Source organism: Sapajus apella, unplaced genomic scaffold (genome assembly GCF_009761245.1).
Source record: "Sapajus apella isolate SASKATOON/1434 unplaced genomic scaffold, GSC_monkey_1.0 scaffold50, whole genome shotgun sequence".
Classification (NCBI taxonomy): Eukaryota; Metazoa; Chordata; class Mammalia; order Primates; family Cebidae; genus Sapajus; species Sapajus apella.
This window is the reverse complement of record NW_022436990.1, coordinates 12,343,027-12,366,079: the sequence shown is the minus strand read 5'-3', so window position 1 is coordinate 12,366,079 and position 23,053 is coordinate 12,343,027. Positions and strand designations below refer to the sequence as shown.

The 23,053-nt window shown below is 35.5% G+C and overlaps 1 protein-coding gene across 4 annotated transcripts in view; it reads left to right on the top strand.

The window, feature by feature from the left end:
* G2E3 (G2/M-phase specific E3 ubiquitin protein ligase) overlaps positions 1–23,053 on the top strand; it is a 57,899-nt gene that overhangs the window by 19,217 nt on the left and 15,629 nt on the right. Inside the window, exons 2-10 of one of the 4 annotated variants that reach the window (XM_032242641.1) lie at positions 607–647; positions 5,505–5,602; positions 8,073–8,174; positions 11,787–11,911; positions 12,924–13,086; positions 17,590–17,696; positions 18,354–18,470; positions 21,265–21,389; positions 22,162–22,294. In XM_032242641.1, coding sequence (XP_032098532.1) covers positions 611–647; positions 5,505–5,602; positions 8,073–8,174; positions 11,787–11,911; positions 12,924–13,086; positions 17,590–17,696; positions 18,354–18,470; positions 21,265–21,389; positions 22,162–22,294 — 1,007 coding nt within the window. In that variant the 5' untranslated portion in view covers positions 607–610. The remainder of the gene's footprint in view (positions 1–606; positions 648–5,504; positions 5,603–8,072; positions 8,175–11,786; positions 11,912–12,923; positions 13,087–17,589; positions 17,697–18,353; positions 18,471–21,264; positions 21,390–22,161; positions 22,295–23,053) is intronic. The other 3 variants (XM_032242642.1, XM_032242643.1, XM_032242644.1) reach the window with 3 other exon arrangements.

The window sequence follows — 23,053 nt, the reverse complement described above, 5'->3', positions numbered from 1 at the left end:
AACGCAACAGCCACAAACATGGTATAGACTAATAAAGGATTGTTTTATAGACTACACAAATGCAAATGGCATTGCTATTGATGATGTTTTTGTTTTCCCCCCCAAATGATGAACAATTCTGGGTGAAGCTTTGAATAAAAATTAAATAGAAATTCCTTGATTAAAATAGGAGTTGTAGTTCTGGAAATACAATTTGTTAATGTATAAAATGGGCTTAAGTTCTAGGTTAAGATAATTACGAGTAGATTTTTTTTAACCTACTTGACTGTCCAGATGGAAATTTGAAAGTCTAGACTATGTTTGTCGTGTAGGACTGTTTGGTGCATTGCAAGATGGCCTGTAATCCTGGTCTCTTTCCATTAAATACCGGTCGTCATCTTAATTGTTTTGACAACTAAAAAGCATTCCCTTCAATTTAAAAAATGTTCCCAGACTCTAACACCCCCATTGAGAACTACTGGTCTTAGATGTATTAAAGCTAAGAAAATTTAAGTACTAGAGTATTATATGACTTATTTGTCATTATGCATTGAATGCATTTAATAAAAGGTGTTAATTTGAGACTTCTACAATTAAGATGACTGTATTATGTCTTTTTTTTTCTAGTAAAATGAATGAAAATAAACCTGGTGACTCACAGAACCTTGGTAAGTAACTATTTAAAATAATTTTATTACAATAAGTCTACCTCCAGGCTTCTATCAGTTATGCTAGTAGTTCTGAAACTTCTAGTACTTCATGGACTATCTCTATGCATTTGCCGAATGCAAATACTCACCTACTATTGATACTTTTTCCTAAGATTGGCTGTTTCTTTGCTTACATTAGTGTATTTAAGGTGGAAACTTTTACTTCATTATAGAAACCAGTATCGTTTACTACACTAGATGGCAATCTTAAATATAATGAAATGAGAACAATTCTAAATTTTAAACATTACAACTTAAAAGCAGCAAGGTGCAAATGAATATAAAAATAATCTACTTATAAAAATACATGCTTGAAACCTACTCAGTTCTGCATTCAGGGCCCTCCATAGTGGATAGAGGGAGACAGGGGAAGAGAGCAACAAATGGAAAACGACAGGTCCACAGCATACAGCAGGTGCACCTCTATCCAGGGTTCATGGCAAGAATTTCCCCTCTTGTATAGTTTCAGCCAGTTCACAAAGACTCCTCTTTTGTAGAATCAGCTAATTCTACATAATTCTGTTTCTCTTGAGCTTTATGCACACTAATAGGTAAAAGTGTAGGTATTGTGGATGGAGTAAAGGTGGAACTGCTGGAGTAGGATGTCCAGAACAAATGGCAATTTACTGGAGTTAATGTGAACAGCTCCCTTGTATGGAAGGGAAGGAAGAGGAGCTGAAATCTTTTAAAGGGTTAGGAGAGAGACTTTGAGTTATGACTTATCCCTTTAAACTGGAGTGAAGGAGGGCAGAATAGTTAGGATATTTCACTCTATTAAATACGAGCTTATGCTATTTCTTTTCAGTTCTAGAATCTATTTGGTGAGCAGCCTATTAACAAATATAGTACCTTTTAACATGTAACATCCATTCTTGATTACATGAATTATTTAAGATAAATAATACTAGTTTCCATAACTGATGAATGCTGAAGTGTTAATGATTTAAAACAATAAAAGTTTATTACTTGTTCAGGTTACAGTCCAGTGTGCATAGCTTAAGGAAGATGGGGCGGTTAGGGAGTTTCTGCTGCATGTAATCATGTAGAGATGCAGGCACCCTTCATCTTGTAGGGATCTGCTGCTTAGGAATCCTGTCTTTTCTCTTCAGCTAGTGATTTTTCTACTTGTTTCATTAGCATCTTAATAAACTTTTCTGTACAAATAAACATATAACAGAAAAGATTAGTTATTACTATACTAACATTCAGTTCTATCTGTATGTCATATCCTGTTAATTATTTTAATATACACTGTCTTATTTAGTCCTCACTAAGGCATAGTTTCAGGTAGGTACTATTATCCTCATTTTTATGATGAGGAAATTGAATCATAAAGCACTAGCGAAATAAGCTAGTCCCAGAAAGACAATACTGCATAATCTCACTTATGTGTGGAATATAAAAAAGTCAAACTCATAGAACAGAGTATAATGATGCTTACCAATGGCTGGGAAGATTGGGAGATGTTGGTCAGGGAATACAAAATTTTATAATAGACTGGCAGAATAAGTTCAAGAGATCTATTATGCAACATGGTGACGATGGTTAATAACAATGTATTGTATACTTGAAAATTAGTAAGAGTAGTTTTTAAGTATTCTCACCACAAGTAAATGATAAATATTGAAGTAATGCATATGATAATTAGCTCTATTTAGCTGTCCACAATGTGTACATATTTTAGAACATCATGTTATACATTTTAAGTATATACAGTTTCCTAAAAAAGCATTAGTTGAGTCTTAATTCAGATCTCTCTGACTCTACAAGTTGTATTTGTGTGTATTGGGAGGGTTGGATAAAATAGATATAAAATTCACACTTTAACTATTTTGAGATGTACAATTTGATGGCATTTAGTACATTTACAGTGTTGTAAAACCATCGCCACCATCTAGTTCTAAAACATTTTAATCACCCACAAAGGAAATCCTGTACCTCTTAGGTAGTCACTCCTCATTTTCCCTGTCCTCAGCCCCTGGTAACCACTAGTCTGTTTTTTGTGTGTTCCTGTGGATTTACTTATTTTAGATACTGTAATCCATAAGTAATTACCACTCAATAAGTAAATTGAGTAATATTGTGACTCTTTGTGCTTGACTTCTTTCACTTAGCATACTGTTTGTAGGTTTATCCATCCTGTAGCATGTATTACTACTTTCATCCTTTTTATTGCTCAATAATATTTCATCACCTGAGCATATCATACTTTGTTTATCCATTTGTCCATCCTTTGATGGACATTTGGTTTGTTTCTACTTGACTGTTGTGAACAGTGCTGCTGTGAACATTAGTTTATAGGTATTTGTGTGAACATCTATTTTCAATTCTTTGGTATGTATATCCAGGAATAGAATTGCTGTGTTATATGGTAACTGTTTAAAATTTGAGGACCTGCTGGACTATTTGCCAAAGCACTTCACTATTTTATATTTCCACCAGCAGTGTGTGATATTTTTTTATTTTCAGATCTTTGTCAACACTTGTTATTGTCAGACATTTTGATTATAGCTATCCTCGTGAGTGTGATGTGGTATCTCATCGTGGCTTTTATTTACATTTCTCTGTTGACTGATAACCAGTGATATCAAGCATCTTTTAATGTGCTTAATCTCTCTTTGTATCCTCTTTAGAGAAATGTCTATTCAAATCCTTTGCCTATTTTTAAATTGGATCATTGGTGATTTTGTTGTTCAGTAGTTTTTTACTGTATTGTGGTTACTAGACCCTTGGGACATACATAGTTTTCAAATATTTTCTGCATGCTGTAGAGTGTCTGTCCTTTTTCGTTTTTCTTTCTCTCTCTCTCTCTCTCTTTCTCTCTTTCTCTCCTTTCTCTCCTTTCTTTCCTTTCTTTCTTTCTTTCTTTCTTTTTTTTGTTGTTGTTGTTGAGATGGAGTCTTTCTTGCTCTGTTGCCCAGGCTGGAGTGCAGTGGCATGATCTCAGCTCACTGCAACCTCCGCCTCCCAAGTTCAAGCAATTCTCCTGCCTCAGCCTCCTGAGTAGCAGTGGATTACAGGCACGTGCCACCATGCCCAGCTAATTTTTGTATATATATATTTTTTATTAGAGACAGGGTTTCACCACGTGGGCCATGCTGGTTTCAAACTTGTGACCCGTGATCCGCCCACCTCAGCCTCCCAAAGTGCTGGGATTGCAGGTGTGAGCCACCACGACGGTCAGTAGTGTCCTTTAAGTCACAAAAGTTTTAAATTTTAATGAAGTCCAATTATCATTTTTTTTCTTTTGTTACCTTTGCTTTTAGTGTCATGTGAACTCAGAAACCATTGCCAAATCCAAAGTCACAAATATTTACCATTATTCTTTCTTCTAAGAATTTTATTGTTTGGCTTTTATGTTTAGGTCCTTGACTGGTTTTGAATTAATTTGTATATATAGCGTGAGGTAAGGGTTCATCTATGTTCTTTTGCATGTAACTAGCTAGTTGTCCCAGCACTATTTATTGAAGTGACTTTTCTTTCCCCATCAAATGGTCTTGGCACTCTTGTTGAAAATCATTTGATCATAGGTGTATAAATTTGTTTCTGGACTCTTCTTTTTCATTGATCTATATATTTATCCTTATGTCAGTACCACACTATTTTGCTTACGGTAGTTTTGTTGTAAGTTTTTAATCTCCTCCCCCTTTTTTTGGTCAGTCTAGTTAAAGATTTGTCAATTTTGTTGATCTTTAAAAAGAACCAACTTTTTTTTTACTCCCTCTATTGTTTTTCCATTCTCTGTTTTGATTATATCTAATCTTTATTTATTGTTTTGTTTCTTCTGCTAGCTTTGGGGTTTTTTGGTTTTTTTTTTTCTTTTTTCTAGTTCTTTAAAGTGTAAAATTAGGTTATTGATTTGAGATTTTTTTTTTTTTTTTTGGTAACATAGGCTTGCATGAGCCTAAAGATCAGCCAGAAGTGAAAGCTTAGGATTTCTTGGGTTGTTTCTGATCATGTGTACACCCTTGGGCATGCAGGTGACCTTCTAGATTCTTCAGTATTATGTAGGCACTTTTCCAAACTTTTATTCCCTTATGTACCCTCTTTTCCCAGTTTCTTCTTTTCTTCATTTTTCAGTCTGTCTGCTGCTTTCCCTATTTGTTATCCCTTGCCCTAGGTTGCTACAGCTAGTATATTTGTTTTAAAAGTTTTTTGACAAACAGCAGAGGCTCCAGCCCTGAGAGAGTTCTGAGGCAGGCAAAAGAAAGGCAAGCATCTGAGCTCATCCCTCAGGGAGCCATCATACAAGTCAAAACAATCACATTTTTTTTTTAGAACAAGGTCCATTCCATTTTACCCCTCTTGGACCAGTAATCTGCATCAGGAACATGGGCCACCCTAAGACCACTGCCCAGTTGGGCAGTAGGGAATGGTAGGTGGGTCAGTTAAAATGTTCTCATCAAAATTAGTAGTTTTGTTTCTTCATTAAGCATTCTCCTAATTTTTGTAAGTTTTTTATTAGATTCCAGAGCTTCTAAAAAGTAAATTCTAACAGTTTTTGGCAGTTTAATCATTGCTTTAGTGAAAGAATGGAGTTTTGTAGTTCCCCAACTGGTTATTTTCAGTGATGTTACTTTACAAATTGCCATTTTAACTACACACTGGAATTCATCATTGAAAATTGGTGAAAAACATAAAGTCATGTTAATGTTTCAGAAGTAGGTATTGGAAATTTTAAGTTACTGTTATCAACATAGTATGATTTGGTCTCTCAGAAAGAATTTAACACAGAAATTGAGAGAAGCACCAATTCCATAGTTTTTTTTGAAAATTTAAATATATTTTTATATCTATTTACTTTTTCACTGTTAGCTTGTGTTTTCTGTCGAAAAAATGATGACTGTCCTAATAAATATGGAGAAAAGAAAACTAATGAGAAATGGAATCTCACTGTACATTACTATTGTTTGGTGAGTATAATTTATAATTAAATTTTAGAAATTTGGTGTTCTAAAGAAGGTAATAAGATTCTAACACTGACTTCTGAGAATTGGATAAGTCATTTAACTTCTCCTGATCTCATTTTGCCTATTATAAAAATAGAAATTTTTTTGTGTGTATTGAATTCTAAGATTCTGAAATTACTTGGTATATATAATAACCTATCATCATTACTTTTTTTTTTTTTTTTTTTTTGTCTGTAAGGCCTAAGTGAAAAAAGAAAATGATTAGGTCTATAAGGAAGGTACTTCTTTTGCCACTTTCTTATTTCATTTGTTGCCAGTGAAATCTGAGGAACGACTTGTTTGAAGTTTCAGGGAGTAGAATAAAAGTATTTCATTTCACATAGTACCTGGAAAGAAAGGTTTTGGCTAAAGGTAATAAAGATTTGTGGAAAAGGAAACTTTATGGGTCACTCAGGAGAAAGCAAAAGAGTGATTTCATATTCAGAATTAGTCCCTCCCCCATTCCCCATTCCCTCCTCCAATTTCTCACCTCACTGAATCCGTGCCTTAATATTAGTGGCACATTACTACCTTATCATGCCAGGCTTGCTTTAGTACATACAGTGTTTCTTGATACTATATAGTTATCTACTTTTGCTTAACAAATTATTCTGAAATTTAGCAAATATTTGTTATCTCACACAGTATCTGAGGGTCAGGAATTTGGCTGAGCTGGATAGTTTGGGCTTAGAGTCTCATGAGATTATTGTTGAGATGTCAGATTACAGCTGAAGACTTTACTAGGCTGGAGGATCCATCCACCTCTGATGGCACACTCATGTGGCTTTTGGCCTCAATTTGTTCTAGCTGTTTTCCAGAAACCTCAACCTCCTGGGCCTCTTAGTAAGTAAGGCTACTTGTGGCATGACATCTGGCTTCCCCCAAAGCAAGTGATGAGGGAGAGAAAGAGAGAGAGAAATCATGATGGAACCATATGACCTTGTCATCATAGCCACACATTAATGTCACTTTTGCTATTTATTCTGTTGGAAACAAATCATTAAGTGTGGCCCACACTCGAGGGCAATTAAGTCTCACTTCTTGAAGGAAGGAGTATCAACAAATTGTGGACATATTTTTAAATCTACCACCATTTATGTTAAAATTATTTTAATGGTTCTTTGAGAAACCAGCTAAAGTATTCCTTGGTCTTCTAAGACTACAGTCTTGTGCCTCAGTACCTCATAGGTTAAATAGAATAGTAAACTGGCCTGGGAGCTTATTTATAAGAGAACATAAAGTTGTCATTCCAAATATGTTTATAAGTTAGAGTCTAATTATGTTTTGCAGTAAAACGAAAATCTTTTCATTTTTCTAAGTCTAATTTACTTTTTTTCAATCAGGAAAGGAAGATTATATTATTTTACTTTTTATACAGTAGAATAAGGAGAGCCATTTTATCTGTTTGCAGTTCATGTCTTCATAACAAATTCTTAGTGTATATCACTTGTTTTTCTTTACAGTATACTGGTTAAAATTCTGATCACAAATTTGCTTTACAAAGTGTTTTTGAATTATGTAATACATTTGATCTATCAAAATTTCCATTATGTTCTGTCTTATTCAATGACAGTAATATTTTTTTCAAAAAGTGCTGACCCCAGACTTAACTCTTTTAATATTTTATTTCATTACAAACAGAAAAGTATAGTGATATTACAAATGGTAATAGAATACTTGAGCAGAAAGGGACTTAGATACAATCTAATCCAGTGTTCTTATTTTCATGTTTAAGTTTTGAGACTAAATTATTTGCCTTGCGTTTCAGAAGTTTCAACAGAGCCTGATTTGCAAGCCAGGATTTCTTATTCACATTCTACATTTTTTCTTGATTCAGCCTTCCTTAACATATACAAACAATGAAGCTTAAGTCAAATTTTTTAAAAGCCAAACATTTATTACTGTCACAGTGGGGATTAAGGAAAATTTTTTTTTAAATCATACGTTTATGTTAACTAGGGTTCAATAGGTTTTCTCGTAAATTAGCCTTAATGATTCAGAATTTAGCTAGATTTTAAGTTAGCCTGAAATATCACTGAATTAATCTGAATCGTCTCCATCTGTATTTACCACTCCTTTTTTGTAAGCTTAATTGTAGGTGTTCTTTTTTTCTTTTTTCTTCCTTTAGCCCACCTGACCACTCACTGACTGCCTTCCTTCCTTCCTATCTTCTTTTCTTTTTCTTTCTTTTTTGTTACTTCCTGGAATACTTTTAGAAACTAGGATATACAAACTGATAATATATAGTGCCTTCTAAATCAAACAATGTGAGTAGCCTCTTACTTTGACCATGAAAAATAACTACTATAGAGAGCTACTTGAAATTCAAGCCATTTTGTATCTATTTTTTATTAGACTGAATAGTATGGACATGTATTTTCAATTCCTAACTAGTTTCTTAGAGTTTATTTTCTAATTGAGAATATATTCATAGTTGATGTCAAGTGGAATTTGGCAGAGAGGTAAAGAAGAAGAAGGAGTTTATGGTTTTCTAATAGAAGATATCAGGAAGGAAGTAAATAGAGCTTCTAAACTGGTAAGTAAATTATTTTATTATTACACTAAATGCCATAAATATTGTCAGTACTTGGGATGTATTTTCTATCAGTTTCTGTACTAGAAATTTATGACTTTATGTTTCAGTGCATATTTTTGTCATTTAAATATGGTAAGTTTTAAGAGAACAGTTTCTATTTTTGCCCATGAAAGAAAGCTTAATTGACCATGGATAATACATGTAACAATACTGATTTCACTTCTTTATCTTATTCCAACCTATCTATCAGAATTGACCATCAGAATTAAGATCTGATGGTCAGTCTTCTCTGACTATCAGAATTATGATTGTAACTCCACTCTGCTGTTCTGCAAACCTTTGAACCTTCAATCCTGAGTCAACCCAACCATTTGCTTTTTTATTCTTTGGTGGTGATGGTGGTGGTGGTGGTGGTGGTGGTATTTTTGTTGTTGTTTTGAGACAGAGTTTCGCTCTTGTTAACCAAGCTGGAGTGCAATGGTGCCATCTGGGCTCACTGCACCCTCCGCCTCTCAGGTTCAAGTGATTCTCCTGCCTCAGCCTCTCAAGTAGCTGGGATTACAGGCACATGCCACCATGTGCCGCTAATTTTTTTGTATTTTTAGTAGAAATGGGGTTTTACCATGTTAGCCAGGCTGATCTCGAACTCCTGCCCTCAGATGATCAGCCTGCCTCAGCCTCCCAATGCGTTGGGATTACAGGCGTGAGCCACCGTGCCTGGCCTTTTTTATTCTTATACCTCAGTTGCTGAGGTTGTAATATTGGATTGAGTTAGAAATTACACAGCTATGCAGACTGGTAATTCATGATCTCTATATCTCATGACACTTCTCTGACATTGTATGGTTATATTCAGTGTGCTTTTCTATTATCTAGGATAGGCATTCTAAATTTTGGCCATCTTCTATGTAATAGCTACTATGCTATATGCAGGGAAAGGTCTCCATAAGGTCTGAGTAAAAATAATGAGAGAGAATGAGACTATTGGAAGTATACGGAGTTCTGTTCAGAGAATGTGATACCAGAATTGATTATTTTCATTGGGAAGCATTTTGGGTGATGAGGGGATTAATCATTACACTGGAGGAGAAATTAAGGGCACCAACACATTATAGTTGAAGTCAAAGATTGTCCCATAAATGCTGGAGTTGTTTAGACTTTGTTTCGACCTGTGCCAAAGTCGTGAGGTAGAAGAGTGACTAGGAAGTTAGCAGATAACAGATGGGTAAATGTCATTAGGCTCAAAGGTCCAGATTTTTCAAAGTTTGAAAATTGAGTAGTGGCCTATAGTATTCAACAGAGAACTAAAATAATGTTCTCTTTGTCCCCTTTCCTGCCCTGTCCATGTGCCACCTTATACCAAGTCTGGAAATTAAGGAGGATGGAAAAATAAGCAGCTTTATTCAAGAAGGTCTAAAAGGAAAGCATGTAGGAACATTTATTTTAGTTGAGGCAAAGAAGTGCAGGCACTTACTTTTGACAGTATCAAGAGGGTAGGAGAGTTAATGAAGAAAAGAGAGGTTCTAGGGCACAAAGAAAAACCATGGGAGAAAGGTTAGCATGAATCTAAGGACCACACAAGATATTAAATTTAAGATATTAATATCATAATTCCTCAACTTCCTGGTGATAAGTGAGTTTGTGGTAAAAGGTTATCTCTAAAGGTCCCCTTATGGTTTGGAACTACAGATTGAATATCTCCTATCCAAAATGCTTGGAACCAGAAGCATTTTAGATTTGAGGGATTTTTTGTTTGTTTGTTTTTGTTTTTGTTTTTTCCAGATTTAGGAATATTTGCTTACCAGTTGAGCACCTCCAATCTGAAAATTTAAAACCCAAAATGCTCCAGTGAGCATTTCCTTTGAGCACCATGTTGGCATTCAAAGAGTTTCTGATTTCGAAGCACTTTGAATCTTAGAATTTGGGATTAGGGATATTCAGCCTGTACCTGTTTTGGTAAAACATCTGAATCCTTTCCATGTATATTGTGAACCCTGGAAAAGAAGAGCCCTGGTTGTGAACTCAAACTAGAATTCCTTGTGTCAGTTCGTTGGGAGAGTTTCAGGTTGTCCATGTATTCTCCAGTGACCTAGGTGGTACTCAAAGGGGTCAGCAGTACCTCTGTAATCCCTGAATCAGTGACCATTTTAATAGCCGTTTTAAGGGTTCCTAGGTATTTTACGTGCTGTTCTGTATTTTGCTAATGATTGATTCATATAATAATCTTTGTGTTTATGTACCACTATTATTTTTCAGTTAGTGGTACTGCTAGTATATTCATTTCCTAGGGCTGCCGTAACAAATTTGTTGCTTTAAATTAATTTATTCCCTCACCGTCCCGGAGGCTGGAATTCTAAATCCAAGTGTCAGAAGGGTTGGTTCCTTCTAGACGCACGGAGGGAGAATTGATCCCCTGCCTCTCTCCCAGCTTCTCATGGCTGCTGGCAACCTTTGGAGTATCTTGGCTGGTGGCAGCATAACTCCAATCTGCTTCTGTCTTCATAAACCTTTCTCTGTATATGCCTGTGGCTTAAATCTCTCTTTTTTCTCTTGTAAAGATATCGGTTATTTGATTAAAGGACTACCCTAAATCCAAGATGATCTCATCTCAATATCCTTAACTTAATTACATCTGCAAAGACCCTATATCCAAATAAGTTCACATTCATAGGTACTGGGAGTTGGGACCTGAGCATAACTTTTTGGAGACCACTCTAAATCAGCTGTAGGTGTCCCTGGCGTGTGCTGCATCCTGTGCTGCACAAGGGTTCAAAGACGAGAGGGAATGGTAGGGGAATGAAGAAAGGCACAAAGACAGACATAGGGAAAAGTGGGGCCAGGTGGTCCAGGAAAGTGAAAGTATCAATTTCTCTGGCCCCATCCTGCCTCAGAGTACTTTATTTTATATGTTACAAAGCACACAGCAGAGGAAGGGTGCAGTTACTCAGAACAGCCTGTAGTTATAATTCTCATACTTCAGTTAATCTTATGACAAAGTCAGTGAAAGCTGGTTATCTTTCGCTAGATCCAACTGCGCTTCTCCGAGACTTACACATTCCCCTATTATGGTTTCACTTCTCTGGAGTTCACCCGAAGTTCACAGCAGCCTTGCTGCTGACCCCCTAGAGGGGGTGGGCTACTCTGGTTCTCTACAGGTGTCTAACACCTTTTCATTTGACCAGAAAAGAGTGATCTTAGCCATTTTTTTTTACAAATTGGTTTATAGTATTTTCCTATTTTTGGTGAGTATTGCCTAATTTATGTACTTTCTCTTGAGATTTCAATGAGCTGTTCAAGTATATAGCTTTTATGTTTATAAATGCTTCAGTTTAAAATATTTTAATAGGAAGGAAAAGGGGCTTCTCTGTCTTATTCACATATTAGGCTTGTTTAATTTATCAAAAATGTTACAGGTGTGAATCTTCAGTGTCTTGAGATTGTTTTGGGGCAGAACAGTTTTTTCAGGATATTTAATGTACCATTATCACAGCTGTTACATGATGAAATAATTTTCAGATTTCCCACAAGGAGTATTTGTTTATGTCTTGATCATATTATAGTATTCAGTTTTTTGTTTTATGTTGTGATCCCTATTTTCATATATTCTTCCAGAAATGCTGTATTTGCAAGAAAAATGGTGCTTCAATTGGATGTGTTGCACCCCGATGTAAACGAAGTTATCATTTCCCCTGTGGACTTCAGAGAGAATGTATTTTCCAGTTTACTGGCAATTTTGCGTGAGTTATTTAGCTGCTAAATATGAAAGTCAAATGTTAAAGAATAGTGGAAAATAGATATCCCAATGATACAATACTCCTGCAGATTTTCTTTTTGGAGCAGCAGGGTTGTCATAACATTTTATATGTATATTACCCTCTTGCCCACCCTTACAGGGTCATTTCTGTGTGCCAAATCTTGCAAATTACCATGTTTAGGATGGACCTAATGATTAGTATTCACGTTCAGTTTTCAGCTTTTGGATATAACATTAAATTGTTAATTTATTCATAGTTCAATGAAAATTTCCACCTTACATAATTCTAGATTTTTATGTCACTCTTTAGAATTATTGTCGACTTATCCTTCACCAGGCTGTAACATTTCTCACTGAGTAAATCAAAGACATATAAATTTGAGTCCACAAAACAAATATTATGCCCTAGGATGTCCCTGAAAATATTTGCTTCCTGAATACAACTTTAAACATCAAAATGTTTTGAATTTTGGCATTTGGTGTCATGAGTATTCTACTTCTTTTAGTATTTGTGTTTTCGGCCTATTTAATGGATTGTTATGTAAAAAAATTACAATTTAGAAAATACAAATGGAAATAAAGTGAATTGGGAATAGGTTATTAATTGCATTTTATGTGTTATATGACTAAAATATTTTTTAGGTGTAAGTTCCTGCCTCCTTTAATTTCATATGATTTTGAGCACAATAGCATGTACCCACTTGTTGAGTACAATAATGTGTAACTGCGTTGCTAACAATATTATATAGGATTCTCAACATAATAATTAGTTTCTGAAATTCTGTATAAGTAAGTCTCATTACCAGAAAAGTTCAGATTTTGAATGCCCGTTCCTCTCCTTGGTCATAGATTGTGAGACTTAATTTTTAGTGCCAAGGTTCCAGTCTGTTGTAGGTGAATTATGACACAGACACAAATGAATTTTCTTTTATACAGTGCTGTCCTAGTTTTGCTTTGCAGTTCATTCGATTTTTTTAAATAATTTACATTTTTAGGTCATTTTGTTGGAACCATCGACCTGTTCAAATTACATCTAATAATTACAAAGAGTCCTTACCATGCACCATTTGCTTGGAATTTATTCAGCCTATTCCAAGTTACAACGTATTACGAAGTCCTTGTTGTAAGAACGCTTGGTTTCATAGAGACTGTTTACAGGTAAGATACACATTCTGTAAGCTTTCTCTGATTGATATAAAATTATGGCTTGGTGATTGAAATTTTAAATTAGAGTTGATGTGTATGTTAGCTCTTACTACTTGTTACCTTGTAAAAACAGCTTTAAAGCATTTAATTTGAAGCACATTTTACATATAAAATTCACCTTAAGTGTACAATTCAGATTCAGTAAATACTTTAGCTGGACGCAATAGCTCGCCCCTGTAATCCAAGCACTTTGGGAGGCTGAGGCAGGTGGATCACCTGAGGTTGGGAGTTCGAGACCAGCCTGACCAACATGGAGAAACCCCATCTCTACTAAAAATATAAAGTTAGCCCAGGGTGGCACAAGCCTGTAATCCCAGCTACCTTGGAGGCTGAGGTAGGAGAATCGCTTGAATCTGGGAGGCGAAGGCTGCAGTGAGCTGAGATCATGCCATTGCCCAGATCCAGCCTGGGCAACAAGAGTGAAACTCCATCTCAAAATAAATACATACATACATGCATACTTTAGATGAAACCTTTTAATGTATATTTATACTTACAGAATTTTCTTGTTTTTACCTAAGGATTTTGTTTGCTTTCACAATGAATAAACTAGATTTTAATTCCTAAGTTCCCTTTACATTTTAAGCTGAAAACCAAGATATTTGAAATGATAAAAAGCTTGATAGCAAGTTAAGATATAAATGTTAGTAGACTTTTTTCCCCTGTGGTAAACACTTTACAACTTCTTAACAGGGAGCTAATTACTGTCAATTAATTAAAAATATTGGTTCTTTGGAGTCATCTTATGCATCAAACCTGATTACTACTTTTCAAGTAAATAAAACACAACATTAAACAATCTAATATTTCTTTGATTCTGAAAATACTTGAAAATTTTAAAAAGATTTCAGTTATAAAACTTCAAATATGTAATATGTACATGTGAAAGTGCTAGCTGATAATAAAATGCCAAATAACAAAAGATTTTCTTAAGTTTAATACTGTTTGTTTGTTTTTGGTTTTGGTTTTTTTTTTTTTGAGACAGAATCTTGCTCTGTTGCCAGGCGCCAGGCTGGAGTACAGTGGCGCAATCTCAGCTCACTGCAACCTCCGCCTCCTGGGTTCAAGCAATTCTGCCTCAGCCTCCCGAGTAGCTGGGACTGCAGGCGTGCAGCACCACGCCCAGCTAATTTTTGTATTTTTTAGTACAGACAGGGTTTCACCATGTTGGCCAGGATGGTCTCGATCTCTTGACCTCGTGATCTGCCTGCCTTGGCCTCCCAAAGTGCTGCGATTACAGGCGTGAGCCACCGTGCCCGGCCTAATACTGTTTTTTAAAGTTTATTATTGTTTAGTGAAATGAAAAGTTATTATTACTAATTGTTCACAGATATATTTTTAAAAGTTAGAAAACATAAATTCTCTTATTTCAATAAAATCTTAAAAATACTAACAGTACTAAAAGTAGTAAAGTAAAGCTTGACTGATTATTATTATTATTTTTTTTGTATGGGCCTTGAACTTTAAATTTAGGATTATTCAGTTAAAAGTGCAGGATGAAGGCCAGGCGCAGTGGCTCATGCCTATAATCCCAGCATTCTGGGAGGCCGAGACAGGCAGATCACCTGAGATCAGGAGTTTGAGTACAGCCTGGCCAACATGGTGAAACCCTGTCTCTACTACAAAAAAAATTAGCCGGGTGTGGTGGTGCACACCTGTGATCCTATCTACTTAGGGGGCTGAGGCAGGAGAATTGCTTGAACCCAGGAGATAGAGGTTGCAGTGTGCCAAGATAGCACTGCTGCACTCCAGCCTGGGTGACAGCAAAAATCTGTCTCAAAAGAAAAAAGAAGAAAAATGCAGGATGAAGTCTGTTTTGTTGGGGAAATATTAGAAATTCTGTTAATACTTACAAAGAGGTATTTATAAAAGGATCCTAGAGAGTACAGTTAATAAACAACATCGTGAAGTGTTATCCTTACCTATTGAGGAAGAAGTTCATATTATATGAGAATCTTTAAAAAGTATAATTTGTCTTAATTAAGGGTTTGTATTTGGATGAATATAATTGCTGCCAAATGTGTCATCTTGTTAATTTCGCAACAGTATATTATTTTTCCTAAGATTTTCCTCATTTATATGTTAATAATTAAGCATTAAAGAAAGGTTCTCAAACTTGACCTAGTATTAAGGCCTTTTGTGAACACTCTGAAAATACTGAGTTTTTAATTTTGTCATTAAAAAAGTAGAAATAATATTACTAACAAAAAAATAGGTCTACTTTATGCAAACATAATTTATAAGATCACACTCACATGGATACCTGTCTAGGATATATTATCAGTAAGCAATTATTATACTTGATTAGCGCATACTAAGATGGGGCTAATTCTTGAGTCACTCTCTCTAAAGGAGTTCCAGTAACTTTTGTACTCTGTTATCAGTCTTAACTGAAATAGTATATGGAGTTTACCCAATCTAGATAGCTGTATGTGGTTAAACAAATGTCATTACTTGTAACCACTACAAATGCTATACATTGGGATTTTAGGAGAAGAGACTAGAGATTAATATCAAAGAAATTGGTTAAAAACTTCCCATTCTGTGTCTAGAAAATTGTCACTATTCTTGTTCAGCTTGGATTTCTCTATCATTACTCTAGTCTTCTTGATATCTTCCATGTGTCTTACACTATTTTTTCCCCTCTATACCAGATACTTCCTTGTATTTTATACCATATTTAGTAAGATCTTGGCATCTGTCTGCAATTGCTCAAATATCCTTTAGGTTCAGACATTTCAGTAACCTGTTGCTTCCCTCCCATATTTGAGTGAGTGAGAGAAAGAGAGAGAGTGTGTGTGTGTGTTTGTGTCACTTGATTTCAGTAACTGTTGCTTCCCTCCTGTATTTGAGTGAGAGAGACAGAGAGAGTATGTGTGTGTGTGTGTGTGTGTGTGAGTGAGTGAGTGTGTGTGTGTCACTTGCTAATTGTCTGAACCTGGAATCCTCTTTATTAACTTCTCTCTTCACCATCCATAAATCATTCCCAGGTGCAATCAAGTCTACTTAGTATATTCTATGTATCCTTTTTATTGTAATTCTACTCTCACTACTTTGATTTCAGACTTTTTGGTAGGAGATCACTAGTTGGTCTTTCTCTGGTGCCTTATTCCCTATCAGTTTGTTCTTGGTCAGGCACAGTGCCTCACGCCTATTATCCCAGCATTTTGGGAGGCCGAGGTGGGCAGATAACAAGATCAGGAGATTGACGCCATCCTGGCTAACATGTGAAACCCCATCTCTACTAAAAATACAAAAAATTAGCCAGGTGTGGTGACATGCACCTGTAGTCCCAGCTACTCATGAGGCTGAGGAGTAGCTTGAACCAGGAAGGCAGAGGTTGCAGTGAGCCAAGATTGCACCCCTGCACTCCAGCCTGGGCAATAAAGCAAGACTTCGTCTCAAAAAAAAAAAAAAAATTATTCTTCATAGTACTGGCTTTAACCTACCTATCTAGCCTCTCCTTAGTCCAGTTTGGTAAGAATGTAATCCTTAAGTATATTATTCATTGTACTTTACTCATCACACATTCTTTCTCTTACCAGGGAAACTTCATATATATTATTCCCTATCCTTGGAATGTCTTCTGTCCTACTTTCCTGGCAAACCTCTATTCTTCTAAACTTAGCTTTTGCTTTACTAACCCTCTGACATATTTATCAGTGTAGTCTTAGGTACTTTTTCCTGTTTCTTTCATGTATATACTTAAAATACACACAGTATTGTGGTTTTATACCTGTATACCTAACTCAGTAGAATTCCTTCAAGTTGAATCTGTCATGTTTTGATTTTTGGTATATAATACCAAATGTTATTTGTGTTTTTGGTGCATAGCATGGCGTTTTGCATCTATAAAGCAGGAATTAACTATCTGTTAAATAAATGTATGGTACTAGTTTTTACTGGGGACTGGCTACTCTTTCCAGTAGGCTTACAGTTTCCTGTTTCCTTCTGAGTATTCTCTGTCTGGTGCTTCTGTATCTGTATTTGCTGTAACAATGAGTATAGGTTTTACACTTCTTCCATTTGGGGAAGAAAGCTATCTTATAGATTGAGTTAAAAAGAGAAACAGTAATGATTTTTATGTAACATTTAAATGCCATTTCTAGATGAAGTAACTCAAGAGTTTCAATTTTTTTCTCACATTTTGGAGGACAACACAATATTTAGTAACAAATGACATTACACAGTAAGATTGAGAAAAATATATGGGTGATGTAAAGCTAAGAACAGTCTATTAATTGGCTTTTTTTTTAACCATTGGGAAAAATAAGAATTCTAGATTTTAGCAGTAGGATAACTTAGTTTATAAGGACAAAGTTTGAGAACCCCCTAACATAGAAAATGTTTTCATAATATATTGTTAAAAATAGCACATGTTCTGTTAGTTACATAATACATAACCTGATGATAGACTTAAATCATTAACAGTAGACTTTCTATTTTCCACCATAGGTTCAAGCAATAAATGCGGGAGTGTTTTTTTTTAGGTGTACAATATGCAATAATAGTGACATCTTTCAGAAAGAGATGTTGAGAATGGGAATTCATATTCCTGAAAAGTGAGTAACATTTAGCCCTTTGACAACAAAAAAAAAAAAGAGAGAGAGATTTTAAAGGTAGGATTTAATAGCAATGGAAATAATCATTTACATCTGATTCAGTGAGCATGGACTGGTAGTCATTTCAAATGGTGAAATGCAAAACCTCCTTCTCCCCTAGATTGCCAGTTCTTGGAAAGCAGGGACTGTGTCATAAATGTCTCATTTGTTGATTTTTAATCTCTTAATACGTAGCTCAGCTATGTCCAATTTTAGTTGATTGCTTTTATACGCAATTATAATAGGCTTCAAAATAGTATGTATAAATTAAGAGAATCAAGATGTGGTTTAAAATGTATAAGAATTTACTTAACATTTAAACATGAGGAATCCAGAAATAATGATAGTGAACTTAAAAATGGAAAGTGAAATATTAGGAAAAATGTGTTGTAGAAAATTTCTTGTTAATTTTTCATTTAACATTTCATTATGAGACTAATTAACTGTATGATAAAATGACACTAATGGATTTATATCTTAAAGAGAATCCTGAAGAGGACAAGTTTTACTAATTTTTCCTAAGTATATAAAAGTTTTTATTTTTAGATTCATTCCTGATCCTCTTATGTAACATTATTTATAGCTCAAAGCATATTTTATATCTTGCTTCTTTTATAGAGATGCGTCCTGGGAATTAGAGGAAAATGCTTATCAAGAGCTTTTGCAGCACCATGAGCATTGTGATGTTCGAAGATGTCGTTGTAAAGAAGGGCGAGACTATAATGCACCTGACAGGTATTTCTGAAAGTTCAGTTGTACTTACTGGTTCTTTGTTTAACCCCTCTGCTGAGAAAGTAGGTTTTCTAGTTAGTGAAATGTAGTTTTGCTCTTAGGATGTTAGAAGTTTAAATTGAGATGAGGGATATGTTCTAATGCACATTTACGTCTGTTTACAGAGAAATGTTTGCAGTTAGTATAGTTAGTTGTAACCTCTTTCTCTGGTGTATTATTATCACGAGACTCTATTTTCTAGAGTCACACTATCCTATCTGGTAGTCACTAGCCACATGTGGCTATTGAGCGCCTGAAATTTCTTTTTTCCAAATTGCAAGGGTGCTGTAAATACATACCAAAGGCTTAGATCAGTAGGGCTGCCATTAACAAAATAGTACAGACTGGGTGGCCTAAAAGACAGAAATCTATTTTCTCATAATTCTAGAGGCTGGAAGTTCAAGATCACGGTATTGACATGTTTGGTTTCTTCTGAGGTCTCTCTCCTTTGCCTGCAGTTTGCTGTATTCTAACTATGTCCTCACACGAGTTGTCCCTCTGTCAGTGTGTTGTCTATGTCCTGATCTCTTTTTATTAAGAACACCAGTCATATTGGTTTAGGGCCCACCCATATGACCTTATTTTACTGTATTTACCTCTTCAACATATGAAGTGGGGGGAGACACATTTCAGCCCATAGTCATATTATTTTATATGAGTTAAAGAACTTACATGACCGAAGAACTTTGTTGTTAATAATTTTTACATAGATTACATATTGAACAAAATGATAATATTTTGGAAATAAAATATGTTACTACTTTTACTTTTTTATATTTTTAATGTGGCTACTAGAAAGTTTTAAATTACATATATGGTTTATATTGCATTTCTGTTGGACAGCAAGCACTGTTCTGGAGGATAATTTAACTAGATTCATCTGGCACTGTTTCTTTTAGACCACTATAAAAAGGGTTTGGCATTTGAAATATGTTGATTATTCTTTTGTAATGTCAGTGGATACAGCTCTTCAACAGTTATTTTGTGCATTTTAGGCACACTATACTCTGTTAGAGAGTAGGAACCAAGAGTGTCTTCATTTTTCAAGATGTAGGATAAAAAGTAACATCCAGTTTACAAAACCTATGTAGGAAATGTCAATAAATTGTTATCACTGTTGTGTAATCTTACTTAACATAGTAAGCTCAGCATGTAGAGCAGAATATTGGGAGCCTTGTTTCTCATGAAAAGTGATTTGATTGGGTCAGCTACTACTTAATTGTGGAGACTCAGCTGAGGTCTAGCCTGCTCTAGAAAGTTTCCCATAAGCAGCTCTCCTCACTCCTGATTCCCTACTCTGTGCTAGGAGTTCCCTTCATTGTGCTTGTTACAATATAGTTGCCATTATTTAAATTAATGTTATTAAACCAAAAATCCTTAAAAGGCAGAGATCTCATTGAAAGTGTCAAGTAACATGTATTCTTGTCTGCGTTACTTGATCTAGCGACCCTGATTATTCATTCGTTAACACTGATAATACCTCCCTCCAGAGTTGTGCTAAGGCACAGATATAATAATGTATATGGGATTTTAAGAAGCAATACGTTCGTGATATTTTTCAAATTTATTTTAGGCTGTTCTTATTTAACCTATATGTATTTCTTGTATACCATTGGTTTCTCAATCTGTAGCTACAACTCTTCTTTCTAGGACAAAGATGCTATCTGTCTGAATGACTGCTTTGTAATCTCATGCCCTCTTATCCTAGTGAGAGGAAGGCAGTTTTAGTGAAAGGCAGCATGGTTAATGCTTAAGAGCATGTGTCTGAAGCGAGATAAACTGAGTTGGAAACCTCACTCTGAGACTTGGCTAGTGTGAAATTGAGGGGGCAAGTTATTGACCCCTCTATGCCTTGGTTTCCTCTTTAAAATGGAAGTGACAGTGGTTCTCTCTACTTTCTACAATTGTGAGTATTATACTTTTCCTATGAACACAGTGAGAACTGGACCTGGAGCATAATAAGCACTTAGATTAGCTGCTGCTTCCTCCTCATTGTTGTCAGTGGGCAGACACACACACACACACACACACACACACACACACACACACACAGAGAGAGAGAGAGAGAGAGAACACACACAAAAATATGCACACCTACACAGAGGGTTGATATCTAGTTACCTCTCTTGCCACTGACACTTTCACACACACGGGTAGCTAACTCTGCTTCTAAACAGAGAAGGTGTAGTCATACCCAAAAACGTCTGGAGCCCCACACTCCAGCCTATACCCATAGTCATGGAGAAAATATGAATATGGACTGACATGTATCACATAACATAGTGGGGAAACATGGAGCTGAGAACAGATGACAGAGAATATAAATATGAGCCAGGTAGGAGGTCGAGATTCTATTTAACTACACAATACCTGAGGTGTTTGAGCAGGCTTATTTTAGGAAATATTTCTCACCTTGAAATGTACTGAATGTTTCATGCATATCAGACACACTGACACAGCAATATTCCTTTAAGCATAATTATCTCGAAATAGAAAAGATAATTTATTTTCTCCTTTTTAATTTTTTCTGATGTTTATATTCTTTGTGTATGTGCATATGAGTGTGATAAGTTAGTTTTGGTTTTTACATTGAGATATTTATTGGAGCAGATAATCTTTTTCCTTGTTTAGTAAACGTGTGTGTGTGTGTGTGTGTGTGTGTGTATGTGTGTAAGAAGGTAGGGCCTGTGGACATTGCTAGTGATTAAAACTAGAATAATAAAAAAATGTTAGTATCTGCCTTTCTTTATGTCCTCAGCAAATGGGAAATAAAGCTCTGTCAGTGTTGTGGCTCCAGTGGCACACATTTAGCCTGCTCTTCACTACGGTCATGGGAACAAAATTGGGAGTGTTTGGAATGTAGGGGTATTATCTACAATTCAGGTAATATTTTGTAATTTTGAATACGGTTTTTATTCAAATGTATGTTTAAAAGTTTTTACCACCAACACTTTTACACTGTTGGTGAGAGTGTAAATTAGTTCAACCGTTGTGGAAGACAGTGTGGCGATTCCTCAAGGACCTAGAAATAGAAATTCCATTTGACCCAGCAATCCCGTTACTGTGTATATATCCAAAGGATTATAAATCGTTCTACTATAAGGACACGTGCACACGAATGTTCATTGCAGCACTGTTTACAATAACAAAGACCTGGAAACAACCCAAATGCCCATCGATGATAGACTGGACAGGGAAAATGTGGCATATATACACCATGGAATATTATGCAGCCATAAAAAACGATGAGTTCGTGTCCTTTGTTAGGGACATGGATGAACCTGGAAACCATCATTCTCAGCAAAGTGACACGAGCAGAAAATCAGACACCGCATGTTCTCACTCATAGGCAGGTGTTGAACAATGAGAACACATGGACACAGGGAGGGGAGCACTACACACTGGGGTCTGTTGGAGGGAAATAGGGGAGGGACAGCAGGGGGAGGGAAGTTGGGGAGAGATAGCATGGGGAGAAGTGCTAGATGTGGGTGATGGGGAGGGAGGCAGCAGATCACACTGCCACGTGTGTGCCTATGCAACAGTCTTGCATGTTCTTCACATGTACCCCAAAACCTAAAATGCAATAAAATTTAAAAAAAAAAAAAAGTTTTTACCTTTATCTCAATTATGCTAACATTGAAATTTAAATCTGTAGGAGAGTTCCGAAAAGCCAAAAAACATGTATTACCCAACTCCAATAATGTGGGGATTACAGATTGTTTGTTGGAAGAATCATCACCTAAATTACCCAGACAGTCACCTGGATCCCAGAGTAAAGATCTACTGAGGTATGTATTTTGAATTGGAGAAAACCTACATAAAAACATATTTGGAGAAAAGTATGATGGGAAATGCCATGTACACTTAGACTATTAGGTGATCATATAATAGTCTGGAAGAGTATTTTTCAACCTTCAGGACCCAACATTTGATTATGAAATCTATGCAACCAGCATTTTAAAGAAAATGAAATGGGATAGAATACCAAATACCAAAATGCATCATACTTAGGAAAAGTGTATCTATCCTAATTATTTTTTGTGTACTGAGTAATGATGTAAAATATATTTTTTAATATAGATCACTTTCAAGATAGTTTGAAAAACACTGACCTGGAAAATGTGCTTAAAATGTTATGTGATTATAGAGTGAGACAGGAAATTAAAATGTCAAGCGTACCATGTCACTTTATTAAAATAAAAGAATCCTATTTAATATAGAAGTTTTTTTTTTTTCTGTTTACTGTTTTTTTTTAGGAATGAAGTCTCACTCTGTTACCCAGGTTGGAGTACAGTGGCATGATCATGGCTCACTGCAGCCTCAACCTCCTGGGCACAAGTGATCCTCCCACCTGAGCCTGCCAAGTGGCTGGGACTACAAAGGCTTGCCACCATGCTTGGATAATTTTTAAATTTTTCTAGAGATGGAATCTTGCTATATTGCCCAAACTGGTCTTAAACTACTGGCCTTCCAAAATGTTGAGATTACAGGTGTGAGCCACTATGCCCCGCCATTTTTTGATGTTATAATCACTGTTTACTTGTTTA